Raw genomic sequence first — 24956 nt, 5'->3', positions numbered from 1 at the left:
GAGCTGATAATTTGTAAAATGGTTCTTGAAGTATGGGTAACCAGACTAGGATCAATTTTGTCGAAATTTTGTTTGATACGTATAGAATCCGTATCAACTAGGATGAACTCATAGAATTCTTGACTTTTTGAACTATCAGGATCGGGTCAGGGCCGAGCTCAAGGCGGGTTCGGACGGAGCGGGCTTTTTTGACACCCCTAGTGACAAAGAGTAAAAAGCTTCGGCGATTAGTTTCAATAAAGTAATTTCATTTGCAAAATTGAATAGAAAACCCCGTATACGTGGAAAATATAATAGTAGTTCATAACTTCATATAGGAAAAATATAAATAAATTCTATAATTTGCCGGCTGATGTGTTATTTGTTTGGAATGGAGCAATACTACTGCTTCGACAAAGAGCAATAGAGAGAGAGACTGAAACAAACTCTTATTTTAATTTTACTATCGTCTGTAGTCTCCTTCCCTCTCATTCGTCTTCTTTCGTGCCCTAGATCTTGAAATGAAATCAAGCAATCGAAGTGAAAGATTTCTTTGAGACGGATTACTTTCTTTCAGAGATCTTTGAATATTGTTTTGAGTTGCAAAGGATTGGGAACTTTTGGTTTGAACTTCTTTTCAGCTCTGGGTTGATCAGGTACTTCTTTTTGTATCTGTATCTGTTGAATCCGAAGCGTCTGGTTTGGTATTGGCCTGTCTTTTCTATTGCGTTTCTGTAGTTGTTTTGTTTCTTGATCTGTTCGGTTTCTGTTAGGATTGGATTTTTGCAGAGCTTATGAAGCTTGAAATTGTGGTTTTTGATTTGCTTGCTTGGTTATCTAGACTATGTGGGTTTCTGGATATTGGTGATTTTGTTGATTTTAATGACATTTAAATGTAGTTTGGTTTTTCTTTTAAAAATTTTGGGTCCAGAATTTTTTTAAAGTTTGCCAGGGAGGAAAGCTTTAAGGGAATTAATTTTGAGGATTTTAGTGTTGGCATTTGGATTTGTTCCGGATATCTGGTTTTGAAAGTCTTGGTTGGTTAACTTCATCAACAATGGTGATGGATTTGATTTATTCTTCTCCCTGCCTTTTATTTTCCTTTAGTCCTGGGTAGTTTTGATTTGCGATTGGTTTGACTTTTGCCATAACTGCTGCAACTTTATGATTTGTTGGGAATTTCGCTTGGGTTATGTTGGTGGCCGGCTGAGGAAAATGGAAGTTAATTATATTAATCTATGTTTCTTGTGTTGTTTAACAATATATTTTGTTTTTGATTGGTGTGAATCGGGTCAGAACCATCTTCATTCGATTATTGATTCTGTTTGATTTGAAAAGTACTACATGAATTGCTCCCCCTCTTCTTGAAATGAGGTGGCCGTAGTTCAATTTCTCAAAGTCCCCATCCCTCTTTTTCTTTCTTTTAAGAATCATGTCTTATCCTTTCTATGATTTTTTCCTTCACTTGCATTTTTCTGATGAAAGATTTAAAATTTAGCACTAGGTAGGGTAGTTCTTGAAATATCTTTCTTGAGCTTGGTTAAATTTTACATTGATTGCCATCAACTGGCTTTTTATCTTTGAACAAACAATTTTATCCTTCACACCCCCCCTCCCCCAATACCTATGTTTTATTTAGCTTATTTTACATCTGGTTGATTTGTCTTTCAGAATTTGTATATTTTCCATTTGTGTTATTCCCATTGGATTGGCTTGTCTTTCAACTTTTATATATCTACGTATATTATCCTATTAGGAAAAAAGAATCCTTCTCCCTTCCAAACAATATACCATTTCAAGGATCTTGCGACTTCTTAACATTAATCTTATTCTTGTCCTATAGCTTTTTAATAATTTAGTGTTATCTTGCACAATGAATCTGTAGCCTTTAAAAACATTCATTCACTTGACTGCACTGCTGATGGATCCCCCCCACCCCCTTCCTTCTTGTTCTACAGGTTCATATCTTTTAATAATTTTGTTGACTGAAGGTTCAATGTTGGAGCTGTTGAGGGTTAAACAGTAGTCTGGTCTTTTTCAAGAATAAGATGGTCTTAGACTTTGAAACAGAACAAACATGGTTGGAGTTACTACTGTGATGTGATTGTTCTAAATGAAGACAGCTCAGGCGTGGCGGCTAGGCATTGGGGATTTCCAGATCATGCCTGCGCCGCGCCACCGTCCTCCTTTAAAGGGGCCAGTGTGGATTATTGTCTTAGTTTCTTTCGTGAGCATGTTGCTAATTGGTGCTTACATATATCCTCCTCGAAGCTCTGGAACCTGTTATATCTTTTCATCAAATGGTTGTAAGACTTTTGCCGATTGGCTTCCACCTATTCCTGCTAGGGAGTTTACTGATGAAGAGATAGCAGCTCGTGTTGTTATCAAAGATATTTTGAGAGCTCCACCTGTTCAGTCAAAGAACCCAAAAATTGCTTTCATGTTCTTGACGCCGGGTTCATTACCTTTTGAAAGGCTGTGGGACAAATTCTTCCATGTAAGATTTTCTTCATTATAACTAATCGTTTGCCTTTTTTCTTCTGAACTAAATAGAGATGTGCATTAATTTTTCCATAAGCCATTTCTATATGAGTTAAAGGTCAGATTGAATTCTACTTGATCTGTCCCACTTGAATTCTAATTGAACACCAAATTTATTTGTCAGCATCATGCTTTTAGGTGACCTAGTACAAACAAAATTGAACTGAACAGGAAATTATATTTATAATAAGATGGGAATAGGTGACCTAGTTTTATGAAGAAGTACATGCATACAATGGAGAAGCAAACGAAGACATGAAAAGGATTGGGCACTGTGTCAAGATGCCTTAATCATATTAATAGTAATATTAGATTGGACTCGAATGGTAACCCTGACTAGTTGGAAGTTGTAGTTGAAACAACTTTTGGAATATGCAAGGTACAAGTTTATCATGTTGCTATAGACTGCCTTTCAATAATTCTTTCTTCACACATTGCTGTTTAACTTAGACAGTGAATATCATGGTTTGTGACCTCGGTATCGGCTGGATCGGATCAGATCGGCCGATACGGATCGGGATCGCCAAACTTGAGCAAATATGACACTTTTGTCCCTGTTTTCTTATAAAAAAACTATTTTTTTTGACATTTTTGCCCGTCTGTACAGCTGGATTGGATCAGTATCTGGGTCGGTCTCGGCCGATACCGATCCGATCCGGCCAAAATCGGCCGATCCGATCCGATACCTCAAACCATGGTGAATATAGAATGGCCAAATGCATGAAAATAGTTTGACGTTATCTTGAATAAAAGCAAACCCTTATATGTAAAATTGTGTGAGTACAAACAGGGAATTAGTTTAATTAGGCTTCAAGTTGGCAGAAGTAGGAAAAGAACTCTGTTAAAACTGAGGATAATCTTGGAAATTACATGCTATAATTTTCATTGTAGAGGAACTGCATGAACATAGTCATTTTCGACTGCTTGCGGTTTGGGAACTGTTTGGATTAAAAAGAATGATGAGACCAAGAGGATTCTAAAGTTACCTTATAAAATTTTATGGCTTCTTCAGGTAGATGGGTTGCACTGTTGATAGGAAAAGGTGGGAAGGAGTGCTTTCAGGAAAACTTAAAAGGAGTCCCAGTACCAATTTACCTAGTGGCCAAGAGTCGTTGAATGTTGCTGTCCACTGGTATATGAATTTATTGACAATCGCAATTGGACTGGGGCTTGAGGGGATAATTCTGGCAGATCGGGAATAAGAGCAGGTAAGGGAGTTATCTCGTCAGAGGTGCAGTTAAGAATACATATTTTTGGTGTATAGTAGGAAACTGAAGAGAGAGTTATGAGTTGTGTTGACCAACTGATGAGTGATGACTGTCATCAGTATTTGGAATTTTATTCGTTATAGCACTTAGAGTGGGGCTTTAGAGGACAATGCTGGAAGATGAGTGGCCGGGCTACTTCTGACCAAGCTTGGAGCATAGATACGTGCTTTAGCCCAGCAGTGGAGCTATATTCTGGTGTTACCATTAATGTGCAGTCAAACTTTACTCTTTTGCAGGTTAGCTTACTTGCTGTAGGCTTAAAAGGGATGCCTAGTAGAAGTTTCTTTGCTTTGTCCTTTTCATGGGAATGGGGGGAATCGATTGGACTTGAGGCTGTCTAAATGAGGATAGTTGATGTAGCATGAGAATTTCTGGAACTATAGCATTTAGCATTCCTAAAATAGTAGACATAAGGGAGATCGCCTCATAGGGATCTGATGATTTTATGGACCTATCTTAGATTAGGGCTTGGAAACTTGATGAAAAGTTAATTGGAAAGAACTTGGTGGTAATATTTGTTCATTCAAGTAGTCCAGGGAATTGGCATTCATAGAATTTTATCTTCAAAACAACAAATTAGGGACATCATTAGAAGGTCTGAGGCTAGTTGTGTAGTTTTTCAAATGACTCAAATTTGAGGGTTAAAGACTTAAAGTAATGCCTGGTGCAGGAACTTAAATGACTTAAAATATGACTTTTGGTGACAGAATTCTTGACATGGTCCTCTCTTTGTAGCTGTAATATATTATAACTGTAGAAGGCTGAGTAATAACTAGCTTGTCACAAGCAATAGCTAATTTATGGTTAACAGTAAGCGTTTGCTTTATAGAAACGTGGGGCACTGCCTGTCACATTAACTCTTAACATATATTGCAAAATGCACCCATTTTCTATTTGATTAATGTTGTTGCTTTTTGGTAACTCAACTTAACTCGGCTAAGACTTGAATCAATGAATGGGATTGGCTGCTCTATATCACCATTCAACTGTATTTAAAGCTCAGTTGTGAATTTTGTTTCTGCGGCTGTTTTGACATGGTTCCAAAATGAACTGTTTTGGCACTTCAATAGTTTTGTTGAAATATTTTAGCAAAATGTTTGCTAAGTATAAATATGTAGAAAAATAAATCATAATAAAATATGATTGATACTGTAATATTACATTAGGCTCAATAACAATATTGGGACATTCAAAATTGCTTGAAATGGGCTAAAGGGTTGAAGCTTAATTGTAAAGAGCCCAACCAAAACCTAGCAGCAGATTTAGCCCAAAACAAAAGGATTCCAAATCCGTGACTCCCATTGATTTTGTCCAAAACAAAAAAATAAACTGAAACAGGCTGAGATGGATTTAAATGCTCAAATGAAGAATCCAAGTGAAATAACTGTTTCGTTTTGCCCACTGGAATGAAATCTTTCCAATTTTTTTGGCCAAAAGAGGAAATAAAATTTGCATCAAAGAGATACAAAGTCAATTGTTGCTTCTTTGGTAAGTCTCCTTATGAATTGATTGAGCATGAGTATTTTCATTGGTTTCTGCAGGGCCATGAAGATAGATTCACTGTTTATGTACATGCATCTAAGGAAAAGCCAGTGCACTTGAGTCGTTATTTTGTTGATAGAGACATTCGCAGTGACAAGGTACATGAAAGATCCTTCCTAGAAAATACCCTGTTTTCAAATTTGCGTGCTGTTATATTTTCTTTTTTCCTGTCTCTCTCGAATTGATGTTCCATAGGTAGAAGTTTCTGTGTGGATGGATATAGAACTGAGATTGAATAAATTCACACGGGGGGAAAGAAATATGAAGCCCAATATAGGACAGTTATCCACGTTTATATTGCTTGCCCCTTACACCTACCTATGTATTGTTCATGTATCCAAGTATTGGATTTTGTAATATCCAGAAACGATTTGTTATAGGTTTGTGATTGTTGCTTTTCTATTAGAATCAGTTTATTTGTTATGGAGTTGCTCACTCCAGCTCCATCTAGTATAATAATATGAGGTTGGCGTGTGTTTGTGATTATTGCTTTTGTATTGGAATAAGTATATTTGTTATGGAGCAACTGAGCTGATCCTACTCCATCTCTATTTAGTAAATAATTCAAGATTGGCATGTGCTGACATGACAGTATCTGTGCAGGTTGGATGGGGGAAAATTTCTATGGTTGATGCTGAGAGGAGACTTCTGGCTAATGCACTCCAAGACCCAGATAACCAACAATTTGTCTTACTTTCTGACAGGTGATTGGGTCATTGAATTGCTTGAAGCCCCTCGTCTTTGTTGATTTTCCCTTGATGGTGCTCTGCTCATAAATTTGAGTACTTTTTTTCCCTTTAATTGCAGTTGTGTGCCACTTCACAATTTTGATTATGTGTATAATTATTTGATGGATACAAACATAAGCTTTATTGACTGGTAAGCCTGCTTTTTACTCTCATATTAGTTATGTTTGACATGTAATTTGGTTTGACAGGTTAAAAAGTGCCAATCTATTTCTTGTTAACTACTATACTCCTAAAATTTTGTGAGGATGGTTTGGGGCATTATCAAGATTGAAGCTCTTTATCCAGCAACATTAATATGTTATCCATTTAGATGAGGTCCAAACTTCTTCATCTTTTTAATGCAATTCATGCTTTCCCATTTAAACAGCTTTGAGGATCCTGGGCCACATGGAACTGGCAGATATTCAGAGCATATGTTACCAGAGGTTGAGAAGAGGTATTTTAGGAAGAGTGCACAGGTACATCTCTGTTTATGTAAATGTAGTCAAGATTCAGCTTAGAGTTTCTCACCAAAGAGTTTGAGACGTACATAACTTTTTGTTGGTCTTCCCTCAGTATATTGTTGATTTATGTTCCCCTTTGTTTTGTTGATATATCCAAAAAAAATTGAATTTTGTCACTATTAAGTCTATCGATCTTTTGGAAATTTGATCTTTCTTTGATACTATAACAATCTTGATCTCATTAATCCTAACCATAGTTCTAAATATCGTTTCGGTAGGCCATTTTCGGTCAGCCAAAATGAGCTAAATACCGAAATTTCGCTGAAACAATGTATTTTTTGGTAGACTGTTTCAGTTGGCCGTTTCAGTGGGCAGACGGCCATATCAGGCTCCGATACTTCAGGGAAACCTTGTTTTAGGCTATATAAATATATGTAAACCTTCATATGGTAAGAAAAGTCACACAAAGTGGAATTTTGGATTTGCACCCTTGGTTGGCACTTGGCAGTAAACGTCGAACCCTATTATTGTATACCTTATGTAATATTTGCATATTCTACTCATTGTTTTACTACTAGAAGACAGAATAGACAAATAAAACAAGTAAATTATGCACCATGAATGAAGAAACATAATATTAATTAATTATTTATGAAATAGTACAAACTACAAAGTACTGTTAACATAGACACCCAAGTCCCAAACAATTCAATATTGTTTGCTAATAGCCTAATATGAGCTATGACGTGCTGATTGAGTCCACATGGTGCGATGGAGCCGATGTGCTTTTTCCTCTGACTGCATGACTAATGCATGCCACGTCATAGTGTGCGAGGAGAAACTCGTGTAGTCCTCCACCGACCTGTAAATGGCCTCATCTACATACTAGAGGTAATTTATCCTAGGGTATAGGTCACCATGATGTGAAGAACTAGTCATTGAGCCACTGTGACTTGATGGTGTTGACAGCATGTATGGCTGGTGGGCTGGGTAGGAGAAGCTGTCCATAAATGATGATCCAATCTGTCCCTGTGAGTGGGCGTCATATTCAAAACTGAGAACGGAGGAAGAGGATGCATATTCTCCCACGCACAGTGAAATGACCATAAGCACTGAACTCCGACCAGCTGCTCTCTTCTGCCCAATAGTGCCCACTCTCTTTGTTGTCCTCTTTACTCATTCCTGTAAGAGTGTATCAATGTCCATACAATCAGCTTGCTTATCTGGTCATGCACCATGGTCCTTATCCTAAGTGGCGTGATCAAACTGGGTCTCCTCAATTAAACAAATCGGCTCTCGAGCTGCCTCCTGTTCCTCTTGTTCCTGGTCATACTACTCTCGAAGTCCATCATATGCATTACCATCCCCATCACCATTACCACCATCATCATCGTCGCCATCACCATAATCCCTGCCGTCACTATCAGCTTCATGAGTAAACGATGACAATATACGAGTCTAATCACCTGAGGAAGTGGACCAGTCAAGGTCATCCTCCTCATCATCCCTGTTAGGTGTGGGCTCAAACAGTCGTGGTGTTTGTGATGTATCTAATCCTCTGAAGCCATGTGCTCATCCACAACAATACCCATATCATTGGCTATATGGGGGTCAGGCCTACCCTCAGCCTGAGCCATCACCGGCTCACCTCAATCTCTCACCCACTCCAAGGGATCCTCATCTTACTCCAACTAGAAATGTCGGCAAGCTTGATCTAGTTCTTGTTGTTCTCCATATCCAGGCGTATATGCTGTATTTCCAGCCTCATTGTCGTGCATATACACCAAGTCATCTAGAAGTTGAGAACCTAGTCGGCTCCACCTCTTTGAGTTGTTGAGCAAAAACGTACTCCACCTTCGCTCACAGTCAGAGGTGGAACATGTCTGGGAGAGCACCTTGATTGCTATCTTCCTCAATTCTTGTGTTGCACCCCCATACAACACCTACATTTCAGTTGCATTACAACTAAGGCATGTTATTTGCGTTTCACAAGTTTTAATATAGGTTTAAAAACATCCATAAAATACTGAATTGTGTACCTACATCAGCATTTTCCCGACCAGCCATTGCGGCGGGGGCTCCAAAACTCCTTAAGGCATCCCTGAAACTTTATTCTATACCCATTTGGAAAAGTTTTAACGTTAACAACCAATACTAGTTGGAGTAATTACTTATAATATTCTTCATGAACTACAAAACTCACCTCATTGTTGCAAATAGATTGTATTGTATCACGAGGCTCAAACTTGGCAACTACTTGCTTCACTGGTTCTAGAAGATCTAGATTCAACTTAAGTGTTAGCTTTGGAAATTGTGACTTGTGTCAGAGAGACACAGTCCACTCTTTATTTATAATAATAAGCTATGGAGTACAATGACATTAAAGCCCCTGGGGCAACACAAGATAAAACATAATATGGTATCAGAGCTTTAGGGAAAAAACTCGATCTAGGGATTCTCGCCGCCGCCATCTCTCCTCTCCCTCTATCTTTTCTCGGTTTTCGTGAGCACTGCCACCACCGTCACCTCACACCACCGCTACCGCCACCGCCACCGCCACCCCCTGCATCCCTCTCTCAGTTTTCTTTCTAGCGCCACTGAGAGTGGGAGTTCCACCTCCTCTCCTTTCCGCTACCCTGGCTGGTGCTTTTCTCCATCGCCAAGGGCCCTCTTTTTGCCCTCTTTGTTTGATCTGCCTTTCTCACGCATTATAAAAGGCAGAATCTCTCCTTTCCGTGAATTTCTTTTTAGATCTTTGAAGATCTAATTTTTTCTGGATCTGTGAGTTGTTATTCCTCTTTTTTGTGAAGATGTCAGTTGATTCCTCAGCCACCTCTAGAATCGAAGGGCAAGTTCGCACCTCTGATGACTTCCCTACATTCCCTGTTTGCTTTGTTCGATTGGACAACAACAACTTTCTTATGTGGTCAAGGTCTTGTTATCTCAACATCGATTCCCGTGGATATTTGGGTTATCTCACTGGTGCAAAAGAGAAACCCCCCACTCCAGGTCTTGAACAAGATATATGGAGTTCTTCTAACTCCCTAGTAATGTCCTATCTTCTCACAAGCATGACGCCTCAACTTGCTCGTGGCTATCTCCTGTTAGATACATCTACAAAAATTTGGAAGGCTGCTCAAGAGACTTATTCCCAAGTTGGGAACGATGCCCAGGTCTTTGAGTTGCATAAGTGACTTCATGAGACCAAGTAGAAGGAACTCAACCTGTCCCAATATTATTCTGAGTTACATAGCTTGTGGTAGGAATTGAATTTTTATGATACATTCCAGGCCTCTACCCCTAAAGATGCAATCAAGTTCAAGAAACGTGAAGATAAATTCAGGGTGTATGATTTCCTTGTTGGTCTCAATGTGGAGTATGATCAACTCCGTGCACAGGTTCCTAGTAGGGATCCTTTTCCCACTTTGGAGCAGGCCTATTCCTTGATTCAACTCGAGGATATTCACTTACTGCCATGCTACCTCCTTCCAAGGACCGATCGACACTTCTATCTGCCTCTCCTGGGCAATCCAAAGGTGGTTCTTCTCGCCCCTGTGATCGTTCTGAACGTGAACCTCTTAAATGTGAGTATTGTGGGAAAGAGAGACACACCAAGGAATTTTGTTGGAAGCTTCATGGGCGCCCTTCTGCCTCTTCCACTAAGGGTCGTGGTCATGGGAAACCTTCTACAAATCATACTGAGACCACTACAGTTGATACTCCACCTGGTGCTGCACCTTCCACTTCTCAGGATGAACGTACCAAGCTTCTCCACCATTTGGTAACCAATCTGTACGTGCCAGTTCTGCTTCCGCTTCCTCTTCCACCTTGGTACCTTCAGATTTTGCCAATCCAGGTATTTCTTTTGCTGGTATTTGTGCATCTACTATTTCCCAATCATGGATTCTTGGCTCTGATACCATGTTAGCTTTAGAAATGGTGACTTGTGTCAAAGAGACACAGCCCACTCTTTATTTATAATAATAAGATATGGAGTACAATGACATTAAAGAACCTAGGCAACACAAGATAAAACCCTATGGACAATTATACCCTTGAACCCCATATTACAACACTAAGTCTATGGCTATATTGATACTTGGGGTTTAGATAGTATGCTGAAAATTGACATAAATATTGTCAATGTATAGTAATATATTTTATAAATTATAAAATGCAATTTGAATTAGGTACGTTAAAGAAAATGCTCACCAAACTTATGCAATAGATGCAAAAGTTGAAGCTCCCAACGATTCTTGATAATCTTGAAGAAGGTCTTGCTGCCACGTGGCATTGCATTGTACACGTGGTCATTCATCATGTCCACAATAACATACAAGTGTGAAATGGCAGACTTGAAAACAGAGTCCACCATCCTCAAGACCTTGACCATTGGGTCCAAAACTTCCACCACCTTACTCAGGTGGTGCCAAAACTCCTCAAATGAAATGGTTGTCTGTGCGGCCTTGCCACCAGGGGAATTCAATTCCTTCCTCCCAAACCACTCCTCAGATGCAAACATAGATTTGAGTCTGGCCTTTTTCGCCTCAAAGCTCTTCAGTGCAATGTAGTTTATGGCAAATCTAGTGATGTTGGGCCTGATCAAGTCCCCTCACACTTCTCCCTTTAGTGCAAACCCATGGTTGTAGACAAAGGTTCTCACCTGTCTCACTCTCAAACCTCACTCTGCACCAATTTTATCTTCCCCATGTCTTTTAGTTTAGTCCTTAGCATGAGATCAATGCAATGGGCTGCACAAGGGATCCAGAAGAGCCAATACTTATTGTTATTCATCAACTTCTGACCGGACTTCTTGAAGTTGCTTCCGTTGTTCGTCACAACCTGGACAATGTTCCCCACTCCCACCTCTTGAACCACCTCCTTCAGCGACTCATATATGTATTTTTCATCCTTTTTCTCCTTGTATCTATCCATAGAATTTAAGAATATTATCCTCCCATCCATAGTTGTCAAGGCGGTGGAGGGGTGCCTAAGCACTTACGCGACAAGGCGCTTGCCTAGGCGTTGCCTATGCGACCAAGGCACCCAACTTATTTTTTTATTGCCCCTCTTTTCTAACATTATTTAGTATGCAACAATATATACCTTATATCATAAAAAAACAACATTAAGCCATGTCAAGTCATAAAAATTCAACAGTAAGCCACAACAAGTCATAAAAAATCAACATTAAGCCACATCCAGTCATAAAAAATCAACATTAAACCACATCAAGTCATCAAAAATCAATATTAAGCCACAGGAAGTCATAAAAAATCAACATAGAACTAGAAGACAGCAGAATTGAAGAAGCAAGCTATAGGAGGACAATAGAACTGAAGAAGCAAGCTATTGGAAGTTTGAAACAATCAAAACATCCATTTGGTTTATACTGTTCTTGGAATTGGTTATTGACCTAGTATACCTAGTCTCACATTTGGTTTGTATTGTTCTTAGACTATATGATCTTATCTAAAAGTAATTAGACTGCTTTCAATTTAGAGAAATTTTTTGTTGTCTAAGAAGTTTGACTGGTCAAATGATTTTATGTTTTACATGAGACTTTTTGTATTAGGTAGAGCACAAAACCAGCTTTGCAACAAATCCAAGATTTCGTAAATCTGATTTAAGGCAACCGCCTAGACCCCAAGAAATCCACTTGGATGCTTAGGTGATACCTTGACAATTATGCTCATGTCATAGTAAGCCATAAAGTTGATGATGGACTTTCTTGTGGGCCAAGTCCAACCACCACATATAAAATCGTCACCCTGTAGCTCTTCCACATCCCCTTCAGGTCATCTATATACTCTTGAAGCTCCTGTTTATCCTGGGGCAAATACACATTCATCTCCTCATATGCGGTGAGCCCCTTGACCCTTGTGCCAGCCTCAACAATAGCATCTAGCATCGTCTAATAATAGGGCCCTATAGTGGTGTGTGCTTGGATGCTGTAGAATAACAACCACTTAGACACAACCCCCCCCCCCCCCCCCCCCCAAAAAAAAAACATTCCCCTCATATTACCCCACACCCCCCCTTCAGTTTACGCCGTTTGTTGTCCTTTTTTTTTTTTTTTTTTTTTTTTCTGTAGATGTCGGGATCCTGATCTAGTATGGGGTCCTATCGTGGTGGTAATGGAGGTGGAGCTGCCCTCATACTCTGTGATCTCCTGTAGGGCAACATAGCTTTCCGCCTCCCCTGTGGCTGTGCAGATCCAGTACCACTGGAACTGTTGAATGTGACCAAATCTTCACCAATATACAGCAACCGATCTTTTTGGAGTGATGAGGCAAGCCCCAGCAGTGTATTCCAGCAGTTTGAGGCGATGATGTGGCAAAAATCCAAGCAAAGGAGGTGTTTTTTCCTTCTAGGTGGAACTAACGAAATAGGCAACTTCTAGTTGAAATTTCGATCATAACTTGCAATAGGGTGTATTTTAGTGATCTGTTATGTATCTTCAAAAGGCACGAAACAAACTGAAATTTCGGCGAAACTAGTGAAATACCGACCGAAACAATGTATGCCTGGTGATTTGCCTACCATTTCGTTTCGGTAGCATAGTTATCAAGCTCCTTGGGCGCCTTGCTGCCTTGATAACTATGTTCCGTAGGCTTGAAATTAGCAAAATTTTGCCGAGATTTAGAACTATGATTCTAACCAATAGTGCACAAAACTCGACAGTTATTATGACTTTGCTATTTGAGTGATTTGCGTGGTTTTATGCACATCAGCAAGTTTACAATTCAAATCAGATGCAACATTTTGAAAATGCTTAGGTTTTCTAATGAGAAATCCCATCACCATGCTGATTATTTACCCTCAACTCGGCAACTATTCTCATTGGGGTTACATTGGAAGGATCATTGCATATTTATAGAAACAGAAAATTAAATGCCTAAAGCTAACATGACTCTCACTCAAAATTAGTATAAGAAGTTCTTATTCGAGACTTAAGTTAGAAATCCTAAAGCAACTAGGAAGACTAAATTAGACATATACTAACTACAACCTCGGATTGGACTTAAGACCCCTCTACTTTTTGGTTTATAAATCAAGCTCATTGCAGCTTATTTCCCTTGGATGCAAGGCCGAAACCCATATAACCCATTTAGGAAGGAAGGCTTCTTCAAGCCTATGCCTTTTATTTTGAGGCCCAACCCTGCAGCTCCTAAAGTCCGGCCTTATACCTTTCACAAGGTCTATTGATTCTCAATCTGACTTGTTTGCCTACATCTGTACTGCAGTGGGCAACATACTTGACTATCCAAGATTTTATTTATTTTTTATTTTTTATTTTTTTATTTTTTTTGAGAAGGGGGATTTGGAAAAGGCACGTGGAATGGTTGCTCAGAGCTATAATTTAGTGTAGAATCAATACTTTTTAATCTGTGCTTGTAATGCACGATCTTTTGTTACTAGACTCCCTCTATCTTGTCTTTGTTCTGATATATGTAATAACCGTATGGCATTCTTTGAAGTTAGATGTTCCCCGCTTGCATGGGTTCCAGTTGGCCGATTTCAATTTTCAGTTTGCTTAATGGGATTTCAACTCTCGAATAAGGGTATGAGGGAAATATAGTATGGGATTTCATCTCTCAAAATGAGATATATCCAGTTTATGGAATATAGTATGGATGATGCAGTAGCCTTGGATAATGGAATTTCAAGTATTAGCCTAACATCAAATCTGGTTCTGAAATCACATTATCATTCAGTTCTTGGTTTGTTCTTCCCTGATCTGATTCCTATATTCTGTTTTAGAATTACTTTCCTTTGATTTCAGTTATCAAACCTTGAATAGTATTCCATTTCTCGGAATATGAAATACTGTTAAGTCAGAATTTATTCTTCTGTCAGTTTCCTGTTATGTTTGCTCGTTTCATATCCTCTCTGTTCTACAAATTTGAAGCAATATTAATTCTGTACTCTGCATAGTTGTGGTGACGCCTAGGCGTCCAGGCGCCTTGTTGGTGTCGCCTTGATTTTGGACCCTCTCCAATGCCTTGGGTTGCCTAGACACTGTGACAACTATGGTACTCTCTTACATAATCAGATTTGTTTCTTCTGTTAAGTTCATATCTGATTTCTTTTTCTTGTGTTCTAAAATTCTGGAACAGTTATATTATCTTTTGCGTGACCTATGAATTTCTAAACCTGAAACTTACTTAGACAGTCCCTTGCTCCTTGATCTTACACTGCCAAATAGTTCGAAAACTCGTCTCGAACAACCGTCTCGACCAGGTCGAGATTCTCGAGATCTTAGCGAGAGAGTGCATTTTATTTTTCGGAATGAAGTTTCGGTGGGCAAATGGCCATAGTTGGGTCCAAAACTTTAAGGGAAGCTTGTTTTAGGCTTAATAAACATATTTAAATCTTCAAATTGGAAAAAAAAAAAAAAACACCCCATTTAGTGTTTTGGATTTGCACCCTTGGTTGGCAATAAAGACCGAACCTTTAATGTAATATTGCTTATTCTACACATTGTTTGAATGATATGAGACATAATTGGCAAGTAAAACAAGTAAATTATGCAATAATAGATGAAGACACATAATATTGAATAATTATTTAAGAAATAGTTAAGGACTTAAAGTAAAAACTACAAAGTACAGTGAACAATACATATTAAATAGACACCCAAGTACAATGAACAATGCACATTAAATAGACACCAAAGTACAAATAGTATTATACTATGACTGTACTGAGGAGGTCTAGATTCTCGAAATATTCAAGATTTCTCGGAGATTCTCGAAATATTCGAGTTCGGTCTAGTTATTCGAAACTGTGCATGTTTTGTGCCTCATATGTCATCTCGTCTCGAGGAGCTGAAGATTCTCGAAATATTTGAGATCTTGCCAATCTCGGTGAGTTTTTGAACTATACTGCTAAACCTAGGTGTGTCAGGATCTTGAATACCCTAGAATCTTTTAGGGGAAATTAGGTTTTAAGGAAGGCTATTGATGGTTTACTGTTCACCATATTTGTTTCCAACAAAAGTAAGAATTGGGGAAGGTAATGGGTTGGGCCTCTGGACTAAAAAATTCCCAACGGGCCCATACTCAAAACTATGTTGAGATTAGTCAACCTGGAGTTGGATATGGGGAAAACCCAGGTGGCTTTACTGGATTCTCTTGTTAAAAAAGGGGAAGGGGTTTGGCCTAGCCATTTTATTACTAGACTCTAAATCATGCCCTTTCAAGGATTGGAATGTCGAACTGTCCAAGGCTATATATTCTTTTCCTCCAGATTGATGCGAACTTGGAAGATCTGAGTCCTATTTGGATCTAACCTTTTGAAACATAATCATTAATGTTCTTTACCTATGTAACCGATATAGCTTGGCTTGGATCTTTCCTTCTCTGCTGCATGTCTCTTCTCTCATGATTCTTGTGTTCTATGCTATCATTGAATAATTTATAGTCAACCCGTACAAAGCATGATAAATGGAGAGGAAAAGAAGAATGATGTTGTAGAAAAGGCTGGTCTCAAGTTACTGTGATCCAAGTGGTGACCTGATGTATATAAAGTATTTCATGGCAAAAATAGCCATTTTCACCCTTGCCTGTTCTCTATATGGTTGATGGTTTCTTGTGGAACTAGTCCGAGACAAGTCTTATGGTGCATTATCATTTCTTTTTAGCATAATAGTTTAAAACACAGTATTTAATAAGAACAGCAGCAATCTCATAAACAGACCAAAGCCTAGATCCAAAAAAGAATGAGGAATTGCAAACATTGTCATTGAGAAGATATTGCAGATTTTTTGGGGTTTTGCTGTTCTTTTTCTCAATTTCATGGAAATCTACATGCTGTATTTATATTTACATTGTTTATCTTCTAATTATATGTACCACTTTCTTTCTGCCCCCCTGCCCTTAGGTTTTCTTTAGTAGGGTTCTAATTCATATTGCTTGCAGTGGTTCTCAATGAAGCGGCAGCATGCTGTGATAGTTATGGCAGACGGTCTTTACTACACAAAATTCAAGCTTTATTGCAGGGTAGCTGTCTACTAAAAGATTTGTTTTTTTTTTCCCTTTATTTTTTTGGATAAATGTCATTGTATCGAATTGAAGAGATATAAATATATAGGGGACATAGTAATACATCCCTCCATGAGGGAACTGTCCAAAAGAACTAAACCCAAGACAGTTACATGACCCCCATAAGTAATGAAACTAAAAGCAAAAAGGCCTCACAAAGATGGTTTGCTTGTGACATTATCTTTTCTTCTATTTGTGGTTTGAAAATCTCTTATATTTGAAAACCCTTGCTTATGTGGAAAGAATTATTAGCACTTAATGCCCATGCATGTCGTCTGGTTTTGTACTTCATGTTCTGTTTGTCACAGATTTTCCTTGATTTTTTAATGTAGTCCTAGAATAGGAGATATTCCCACTAGGAGCCAAGTAGAATCAAGCTCTGGTTAAGCCTGCTGTTTGGGGCTGATTAGGGGCTGTTTTAGGGCAAAATTAGGGTTTAGGATGGGAATTTGGGAATGGGGTTTATATGGTTTTAATCTGCAGGTTTTGGGGGTCATTATGATATAAAAATATTTAAATTTGGATTGGCTTTAAATTCCTGCAGAAATTAGGGTTAGGGTTTCGGGTTTTAAAATTAAGGAAAATAGCCAAAGCTAGGGTTTAAAGTAGGATTCAGGGGCTGGGGTTGAGGTCGAGTGTTAGAGGGATTAGGGGGACGGTTCGGCTGCAATATGGGGAATTTCTGATGGCTGAATATGCCTAAACAGAAATTAGGGTTTCTTAGGTTTATGGTGATTAATGGGGAATTAGGGTTTAGAGTGATGGGAAGGGGCAGCAGCTGGGATCGAGTGTAGGCAAGGGTGTGAGGGGGCTGTGGCCTGAATTTGATTGAATTCAGATGAGGGATGAGTGTTCAAGATAACCTAGATGATCTAGGGTTTAAGGAAACCGATAGGCTTCAAATAAAACAAAAGGGGAATGGTGGGGAGGGAGGATGAATGAAAAACAGAGATTAAGGTTCAAACTTACAGCTTGATTGAAGAAGGATGAAACCACCTTCGAATGAGAGACCCTCCCAGCCGTCACGGCGTAAGGAGTTGCAGGATTCCACCCACCCTTCCACCTTGATGTACCCACAAGGATGCAAACACTCTTGACGAGCAAGGAGCAGCAGCAGCAATCAGCCAGCAGCAATAACAGTCTTTTTTTTTTCAAATATCAATATGTGGGGGGGAGCCTCCCACGATCCAATATATTTATAATAAAGGCCTAAGCCAAATCCTAGTACAAATTAAGGTCTCTTCCTTCTAAAATCGTGGAAGGAAGAGTTCTACTCTAATTTACTTACTTTAAAACAGTAAAATGTCCTAACTATCCTTATTAACTTAAATTAAAAGACTTTAACTTAAATCAACTAATTTAAAAGAAGATTCCATATTAGCCAATAGGATATAAGAACCTATTAACCAATAGGAGCTCTTCACTTAAATTAGACCCATTGAACCAATTGGATGCAACCAATTCTAAACCGGTTCAATCTAAAAAACAGAAAAATAACTAAGTATGGGAAAAATATAAATCCTAACCTATGGCTCCCTATTCAAACCCTAAGTTCAGGGTTTCTTCTTCTTCTTCTTCCTTCTTGGAGCTGCATCATTTTTCCTTTGACATCCATATCTTTCAATTTATTGTGTAATCCCTATGGTTGTCTTTTCTCAATTAAACTGGTTAGCTATAAAAAAAGCTGTGTTGAGCTGTACAATGTGAGAGATTTATAGATTAAACAAGGTTATCATTCTCTCATAGTGCTGAAAAACAACTTGAGCCAAATATAAAAAAAAACCATCGACTGACTTTTTCACCAAAAGGCGCTTATCCATTTTCTAGTCTCTGAAAGGTTGCACAAGATCATTGTAATTATTTTATAAAAAATTTCACATATACTTAGCTTATAATCTAATTAGTGATGAAGAGCCAAGGGTGTATTCAAGGAGGAAGAAACGTCAGCTCAGTCAGGCCCATAATTAGGCTCATTAACAAGGTATAACTAGCCCACATTTGGCCATGAATTAAGTTATAGTCAGGCCCATACGCTGGTTATAACTCTTGCTAATAAAGAGTCCATATAATCTAATTAGTGATGAAGAGCCAAGGGTGTATTCAAGGAGGAAGAAAGGTCAGCTCAGTCAGGCCCATAATTAGGCTCATTAACAAGGTATAACTAGCCCACATTTGGCCATGAATTAAGTTATAGTCAAGCCCATACGCTGGTTATAACTAATAAAGAGTCCATATTCTCATGTGTAGCCATCGGCAAGCAGGCTTTGGAGGATCTTTTTGGCTGATTGTGTGGCCCTTTGTTGCTGCCACATGTGGAGTTGCTACAAGCTATCTTAGCTACTTTTTGTTTAGTTTCTATTGTGTGATTCAATTTCTATTTATGTAAAAGACTTAGTTATAGTAATAACAACTAATAGTTCCTTTTATTTTAGCAAGCTTGTAGAATATCCCAAGTAGTTTTACTATTCTTTGTAGTTGTTGGTTGATTATTATAAATAAAGAACGGGCATGCTTGCCCACGATTTTGATGTTTGAACAACTATTCTCTTGTGCGAATGGCTGGTGTGGTGAATCAGCTGTAGGTCCCTAGGTGTGAAACCTAGGCCGGTTGGTGGTGAAGCTAACTGTAGGCTTGGTGGTGATACCAAGTCATAAACCCCCTTCCTTCTCTCGTCGTCTTCTTTTCTCTCACTGTTCTATTGATTCCAGCAAGGGTTACCCAATCTACCGTGGCGACCGTAGTTGATTTCTAAACCTTCTATGTGACTTAATCATCTATTGTTTCTGCTGTTACATCTCACTTAGTTTCTGCAGGATTTCTTCAGTTTTCGCTAGCCACGGTTCCCCTTTTTCCCCTTGTTTTGGTTGCTGTTTTGTCATATTGTTACAGCACATCCAACCATTGGTTGGGTCCCATATTGTGACAAGTTCTTTACCCCTAGTAGACTTCCAGTTGACCATCGTTTGGATATCAGATTTCTAGATCTTAAGTTATAGGTCTTCTGTCATACTTTCTAATTTCTGTTCTCTATGGTTACCAATTCCTATCCTAGTTAGTTTCTACAGATCCAACCATTGGATCAACCCCATTTTTGGAGCACATTCAGCAGGATCTCTTCCTCATTCGACTTCTTTTCCAGCTACACCCAAGTGCTGTTTGTCAAGTTATTTAACTCCTTTATATTTTGTTCTTTTTCCTTCTAATCTTCAAATCACTGTGATTCTGTCCTGTGTCTTTCTGTCCATTAATCTATCTACTGGTTAGTGTACTTCATCAATTGGGTATCAAAGCCATGGTAAAACAGTCCCTGTCCAGTAAAGCTTTTACCTAAAATTGAATAAAAGCTTTCTATTTGATGTACTCAAGCATTAAAACTATACATTTGTGGACATCTTCAGGAGTCCTAGTCAAATCAATCATGAGCATTTAGCATCCTGCATACATAACGTAAGCTGTATCAATGTTATCTGATGGTGGAACATATTCATATTAATTTTGATCCAAGTTCCATGAACAGCATGTATTGATGTCAATGTGTGTAATTTTCACAGCCGGGTATGGAGGGGCGCAATTGCTATGCCGATGAGCATTACTTGCCAACCCTTTTCTATGTGAGTGCAGTAGACTATTTCATTATTTTTCTTCAGCTGAGTAAAATGTTTTCTCCTATTTTTCTTGTTGTAACTGGTTTTTGGTTTTTTTGGCATTTGCAGATGGTTGACCCTGGTGGCATTGCAAATTGGTCAGTCACACATGTTGATTGGTCTGAGGGAAAGTGGCATCCAAAAGCATATAGGGCTCAGGATGTAACCTATGAGATGATGAAGAATATCACAGTATGATTCTGCTTATTTCTATTGCTGCATGCCATTTAATATTTGACCCTACTTATCTAGTTCGTTTAATGTCATTGTTATTTGCAGTCTATTGATGAGAGCTTTCATGTTACAAGTGATGAGAAGGTATAGTATAAGAAATCAACTCTAGCAAATGCTCTCTAAATACTGGATGTATTCCTTGTGTGTTGGGAAAACCTAATAGATGTATTTGGTTCTCATCTGCTCATGCAGAAGGAAGTGCAGATAAGACCTTGCTTGTGGAATGGTATGAAGCGACCGTGTTATTTATTTGCGAGGAAGTTCTACCCAGAAGCTCTGGATAACTTGTTACATGTATTCTCAAACTATACATCGATATGAGTCTCTCTTTGATTGTTATTCTTTGGTCGAATCCACAGTTTCGACCCCATCGCCCTCCAATTCTCCGAATATATTGAAATGTTGTAAATGCCACATTTTAGATGTGGCTCAAATGCCCCCTTGAGGTTTCTTTTTAATTGAAGGGGTGACTAGCAGAGCAGCTCGAATCCCTCTCCCCCCCCCCCACCCCCCCCAAAGGTTTCTTTTTTTTTGTGGAGGGGTGACTAGCAGAGCAGCTCGAATCCCTCTCCCCCCCAAGGTTTTTTTTTTTTGTGGAAGGATGACTAACAGAGCAGCGAGGTTTTTTCCTTTCTGGTCCATGAGGATGCTGCCAACTTGTTTCAAAGTTCTGCTTCCTCTAGGGGGAATTGATTGCTGTTTTTCTCGCCTTTTTTCTCCCATTTTTGTTCTTTTCATTTTCTACTTTAGCTTCTTATACCGGCTATTTGTGTTTTCCACTCAAACACAAAATTTTGGAGATATATTCAAAAGCATTTTAATGTTGTTGATTCTTGAAGTGTAAATTTTTCAATTGCAAATACACTCCCCCCCCCCACCCATCATTGCCAGCTTGCCCTCCTCCCTCCCCCTCCCTTTCTTTTTCTTTTTTAGTTTGGTAGAAATAAAAATAAATTAAACACACAAGGAAAGAAGATACATTGTCTGTTCTTTCTTTTTCTTTGCTTTCCCTGTGCTACTGTAGACAGTACGTTGTTGTCTAGGCATTGCTTGGCGTTGAGGTTCTTTCTAGGGTCCAAGGCAACATCATTTCTTTTCTTTTCGAGATTTTAGGCGTAGGCAACCCTCCAACGCCTTGGGGTGCCTTGACAATTATGAGTCAGAACCTAAAGTAGGAGACGGGGAGAGCAAGAGGGGGGGAGTTCCGTACATGGCTGAAGGTGGGGGGCGGGGAAGTATTAATCCCACTACAGCTTGTATATGTGGTATACATCGATTTAGGGCATATTTTGAGTCCATATAAAAAGATGGAGAGTAAAGCAGCACCCTCCGGTGTTGGATAAAATTTTTTTTTTGGTGAAAATAGAAAAGAAAACAACATAAAAAGTTTTTTTTTCTATGAATAGAAAAGAAGCATTAATTAAAAACATTCAAAAGTACATCAAGAGTTACATCTCCCTTAACCTAGGTATTACATGTCAAGTTAGATAATTTTTTTTGGGAAAATTACATGATTAGTTACTTTTTGGGTTTTCATTTACAAAACTGTCCACCCTATGTTTGAGTTAACAAAAATAGACAAAAACAAGTTTATTTTACAAAACTAGACAAAACCGTGACTCTCCTTCCTTCCTCGGCACTTCCCCTCTGAAAAAATCTCTTTTTTTTTTCTCTGTTATTTGGGGTAGCAGAGAATGGCGGTGGCTGGGACAAGGGTAGGGTTGCAGGGAACAGAGGATGCTTGGGCGAGAAGGCAATGACAGGAGTCAAAATGTTTAAAAAAGTAAGTGTGGGAGGGAGAGACACTATTTTGTCTAGTTTTGTAAACTTTAACTTGTTTTTGTCTATTTTTGTTAACTCAAACATAGGGTTGACAGTTTTGTAAATGAAAACCCAAAAGTAACTTATCATGTAATTTTTCCAATTTTTTTTGCGGGTGAACCCCAATTTATATAATTTAGAAGCACTGTATATAAGCTATTGATCCTTAACCTGAATATTTATAGACTTAAACAGAAGTATTGTTTTTGAAATCTTAAATGTGATGGAATATATCCCATGGCTAGCATAGTGTTGGAATATAAAAATGTTAGTGGATCTGGTTTCAACCGATTCATGCGCCCACCTGGCCAACCGTGGGCCCATAAGGATCCACTTAGAGTTACTTGGAGAATGGGCCACTTAGGGTCTCCTACTCATACTCAAACACGTAAAGAGGTGCACAAAACTCACTCTGCCTAAAAAATCTCTCTCGGTTCTCTCCCTCTTACTTCACTATGTGTGTGTGCATCTCAAGAGCATCTATCACTGCTCTAGGATTTAGAGAGTGGAAGATCATTCTTGTATGATCACCTATCGAAGATTGCTCGTGTTCTCTTTGTTCGCAATGTGTTCGCTTAGCTGTCAATCAAGGACGTCTTGATCTGTCTTCGCTATGTTTGTGACATCATTCAGATAATCCTAAACGTTGTCCACCGTTTAATATTGGTATCATAGTCCTTTATTCTTGGTTATGTCGTGCATCATCGCCCCTTGTCGAATCTGGTTGGCATCCTTGTGCTGTGTTGCACCACGATTTTTTTTTCTTTTTCATTTGTGCTTGGTGCGCATGATTGTTACAGTGGCTGCTGCCGCTTGAACCTGCGAGACCTTAATCATAGCTACAGTAGCAGCGACTGTTGCTACGAATCCCTCACCCTACGTGTATGTTCAACACTGCCCCTGAGAAAACGCATTTCCTTCTCAGGAGTATTAAAAACCCATCCCCTGATAAATTGACACCATACTCCTGAGAAGACGCATTTCCTTCTCTCCCTCCATTGAGGAGCATTAAAAACCCTCTATGCGCACCAAGCGCCGGGGACGGATCCTCACAATGCGCTCAGTCACCTCGAAGCCAAGAAGATCACTAATCTCCCTCAGGGTCCTCATCCAATCGGATGGAGTCAATACAACGGGCCTCCTAGTAAAGGGAAGGCTAGTAATCATAAAGAAATCTAGAGGAGTGATGGTTACCTCTCTTGCAGGCACATAGAAAGTGTGGGTCGATGGCCACTAGCGATCAGCTAAGACTCGAACATACAGACTATTTAGCTTCGGGGCAACTACTTGGGTAGTGCGATCAAGCCTAGTGCGATCTACCCTCTCCCTCACAGCGGGATGAAGCTGCCAATACCATGACTGAACATCGTCTGTATGGCAGTATTTCTTATAACGAGGGACATAGAGATCCTACCAAATGAATAGCTAAAATGAAAAACTGAACCAAACATATGCTATGAAAGAGAAATTAGGTAAGAGTCACTTACATCTGTGAGGCCTTGAACCCAGATGATGCAGTATTTGTGACGGGCTGTGTCCATCACCGTGGAACCAGTGTACCACTCCGCTTGCATGTCTCCCACTGACCTTAAGGAAGGACTCCCAGATCGAGCTTTCTTCATAGACATGATGAAGAAGGAATGCAAAAACAAGAAGGAAAGCAAGAATGTAAAAGAAGAGAAAGAGGAGAGAGGGCAGAGCTCCAAGAACGGAAGCCCAAGAGGAGAATGAGAGAAAGTGAGGAGTGAGAGCCCCCCTCTCTTTGTAGCTAAAGCCAAGGGGCGCTGTGTTACACTTGCACTCCAAATATCCCCTTATACCCCGGGGCAATCCAGACGTTACCCAATGGGTAGTGCCTTATGGCCATGGTCAACATTGATGACCTTGAACTGAAAATATTATAATAAGAACCCCCTCGACGTTTTGGAAGTGTGGGTCAAAACCCTGCAACTTTCCTTGAAGTTTGGGCCTTCCCTTTACTGAATCCGCTCGTACTGTCATCAGTCTTTCTGGCTAGTTTTCTTGTGGGACCCACACCCTTGTGTCCCAGACACCTTAATTGAACCATTGGACCCTGTGGACCCCTACCCCTACCATTTATTGGTCAAGTGGGGCCCACAAAGCCTAACTTAGGGAGATAATGGGTTTTATACACCCTAGCCTAAACCAAACAAGACCTAAGGGCCAATAAATCTAATGAGGCTTGGACCTAACCCAAACAGAGACCCTAACTAATTAAATGGACCTAAGGGCCATGACTTGGACCAAACATGGCCTAATGCCTAACCTAAAACCCATTGTTTAGCTTAAGGGCTAAACTGCATTCTAAGACCCCTAACCAAACACACCCTAAGGACCCTTCTACCCCCTTAAAGCTAAAAGAATCCCTCCCATTCACTTATCTCTCCCCCTCCCCAAAATCGTGGAGGAGAAGAGACAAGAAAAGGAGAAGAAGGAGGAAGAAAGAGGGAAGAAGTAGAAGTGGAAGAGGAATGAGAGGGGAAGGGAAGAAGATGGGAGCTATGCCAAAATGGCTGGCTGCTCCACATCTCCTTCTCTTGCTAACCGGACAAAGAAGGAAGAAGAAGGTGAAGGAGAAGAGATGGAAAGGAAGGGAAGAGGCCAAGGGGGCTCACCTAGCCTTGGACTCCACTCCTCCATTGGAGGATCTCACCAGGGTAAGCTTCC

General features: G+C 39.4%; 1 protein-coding gene across 2 annotated transcripts; it reads left to right on the top strand.

The window, feature by feature from the left end:
* Positions 1 to 356: 356 nt before the first annotated feature.
* Positions 357 to 20841, top strand: LOC122660004 (glycosyltransferase BC10-like). 2 transcript variants are annotated; one of them, XM_043855178.1, is made up of 11 exons: positions 357 to 635; positions 1938 to 2476; positions 5330 to 5428; positions 5934 to 6034; positions 6138 to 6209; positions 6447 to 6537; positions 16446 to 16523; positions 20118 to 20180; positions 20283 to 20405; positions 20493 to 20531; positions 20640 to 20841. In XM_043855178.1, exons 2-11 carry the CDS (start codon positions 2093 to 2095, stop codon positions 20766 to 20768), a joined length of 1179 nt encoding a protein of 392 aa, XP_043711113.1. In that variant the 5' UTR covers positions 357 to 635; positions 1938 to 2092; the 3' UTR covers positions 20769 to 20841. The 2 variants fall into 2 exon arrangements, with proteins under 2 accessions (XP_043711113.1, XP_043711112.1); XM_043855177.1 differs by having other exon boundaries at positions 16446 to 16526; positions 20121 to 20180.
* The last annotated feature ends 4115 nt before the right edge of the window (positions 20842 to 24956 follow it).

Source organism: Telopea speciosissima, chromosome 4 (genome assembly GCF_018873765.1).
Source record: "Telopea speciosissima isolate NSW1024214 ecotype Mountain lineage chromosome 4, Tspe_v1, whole genome shotgun sequence".
Classification (NCBI taxonomy): domain Eukaryota; kingdom Viridiplantae; phylum Streptophyta; class Magnoliopsida; order Proteales; family Proteaceae; genus Telopea; species Telopea speciosissima.
This window is presented reverse-complemented; position numbering and strand designations above follow the sequence as displayed.

Bases quoted from the DNA above. Each gene is read 5' to 3' on its own strand.
- LOC122660004 (XM_043855178.1), top strand. From the start codon at position 2,093: ATGAAGACAGCTCAGGCGTGGCGGCTAGGCATTGGGGATTTCCAGATC. The intron at 5,429-5,933 runs GTACATGAAAGA...GTATCTGTGCAG, and splicing joins GAGACATTCGCAGTGACAAG to GTTGGATGGGGGAAAATTTC. The intron at 6,210-6,446 runs GTAAGCCTGCTT...CCATTTAAACAG, and splicing joins AACATAAGCTTTATTGACTG to CTTTGAGGATCCTGGGCCAC.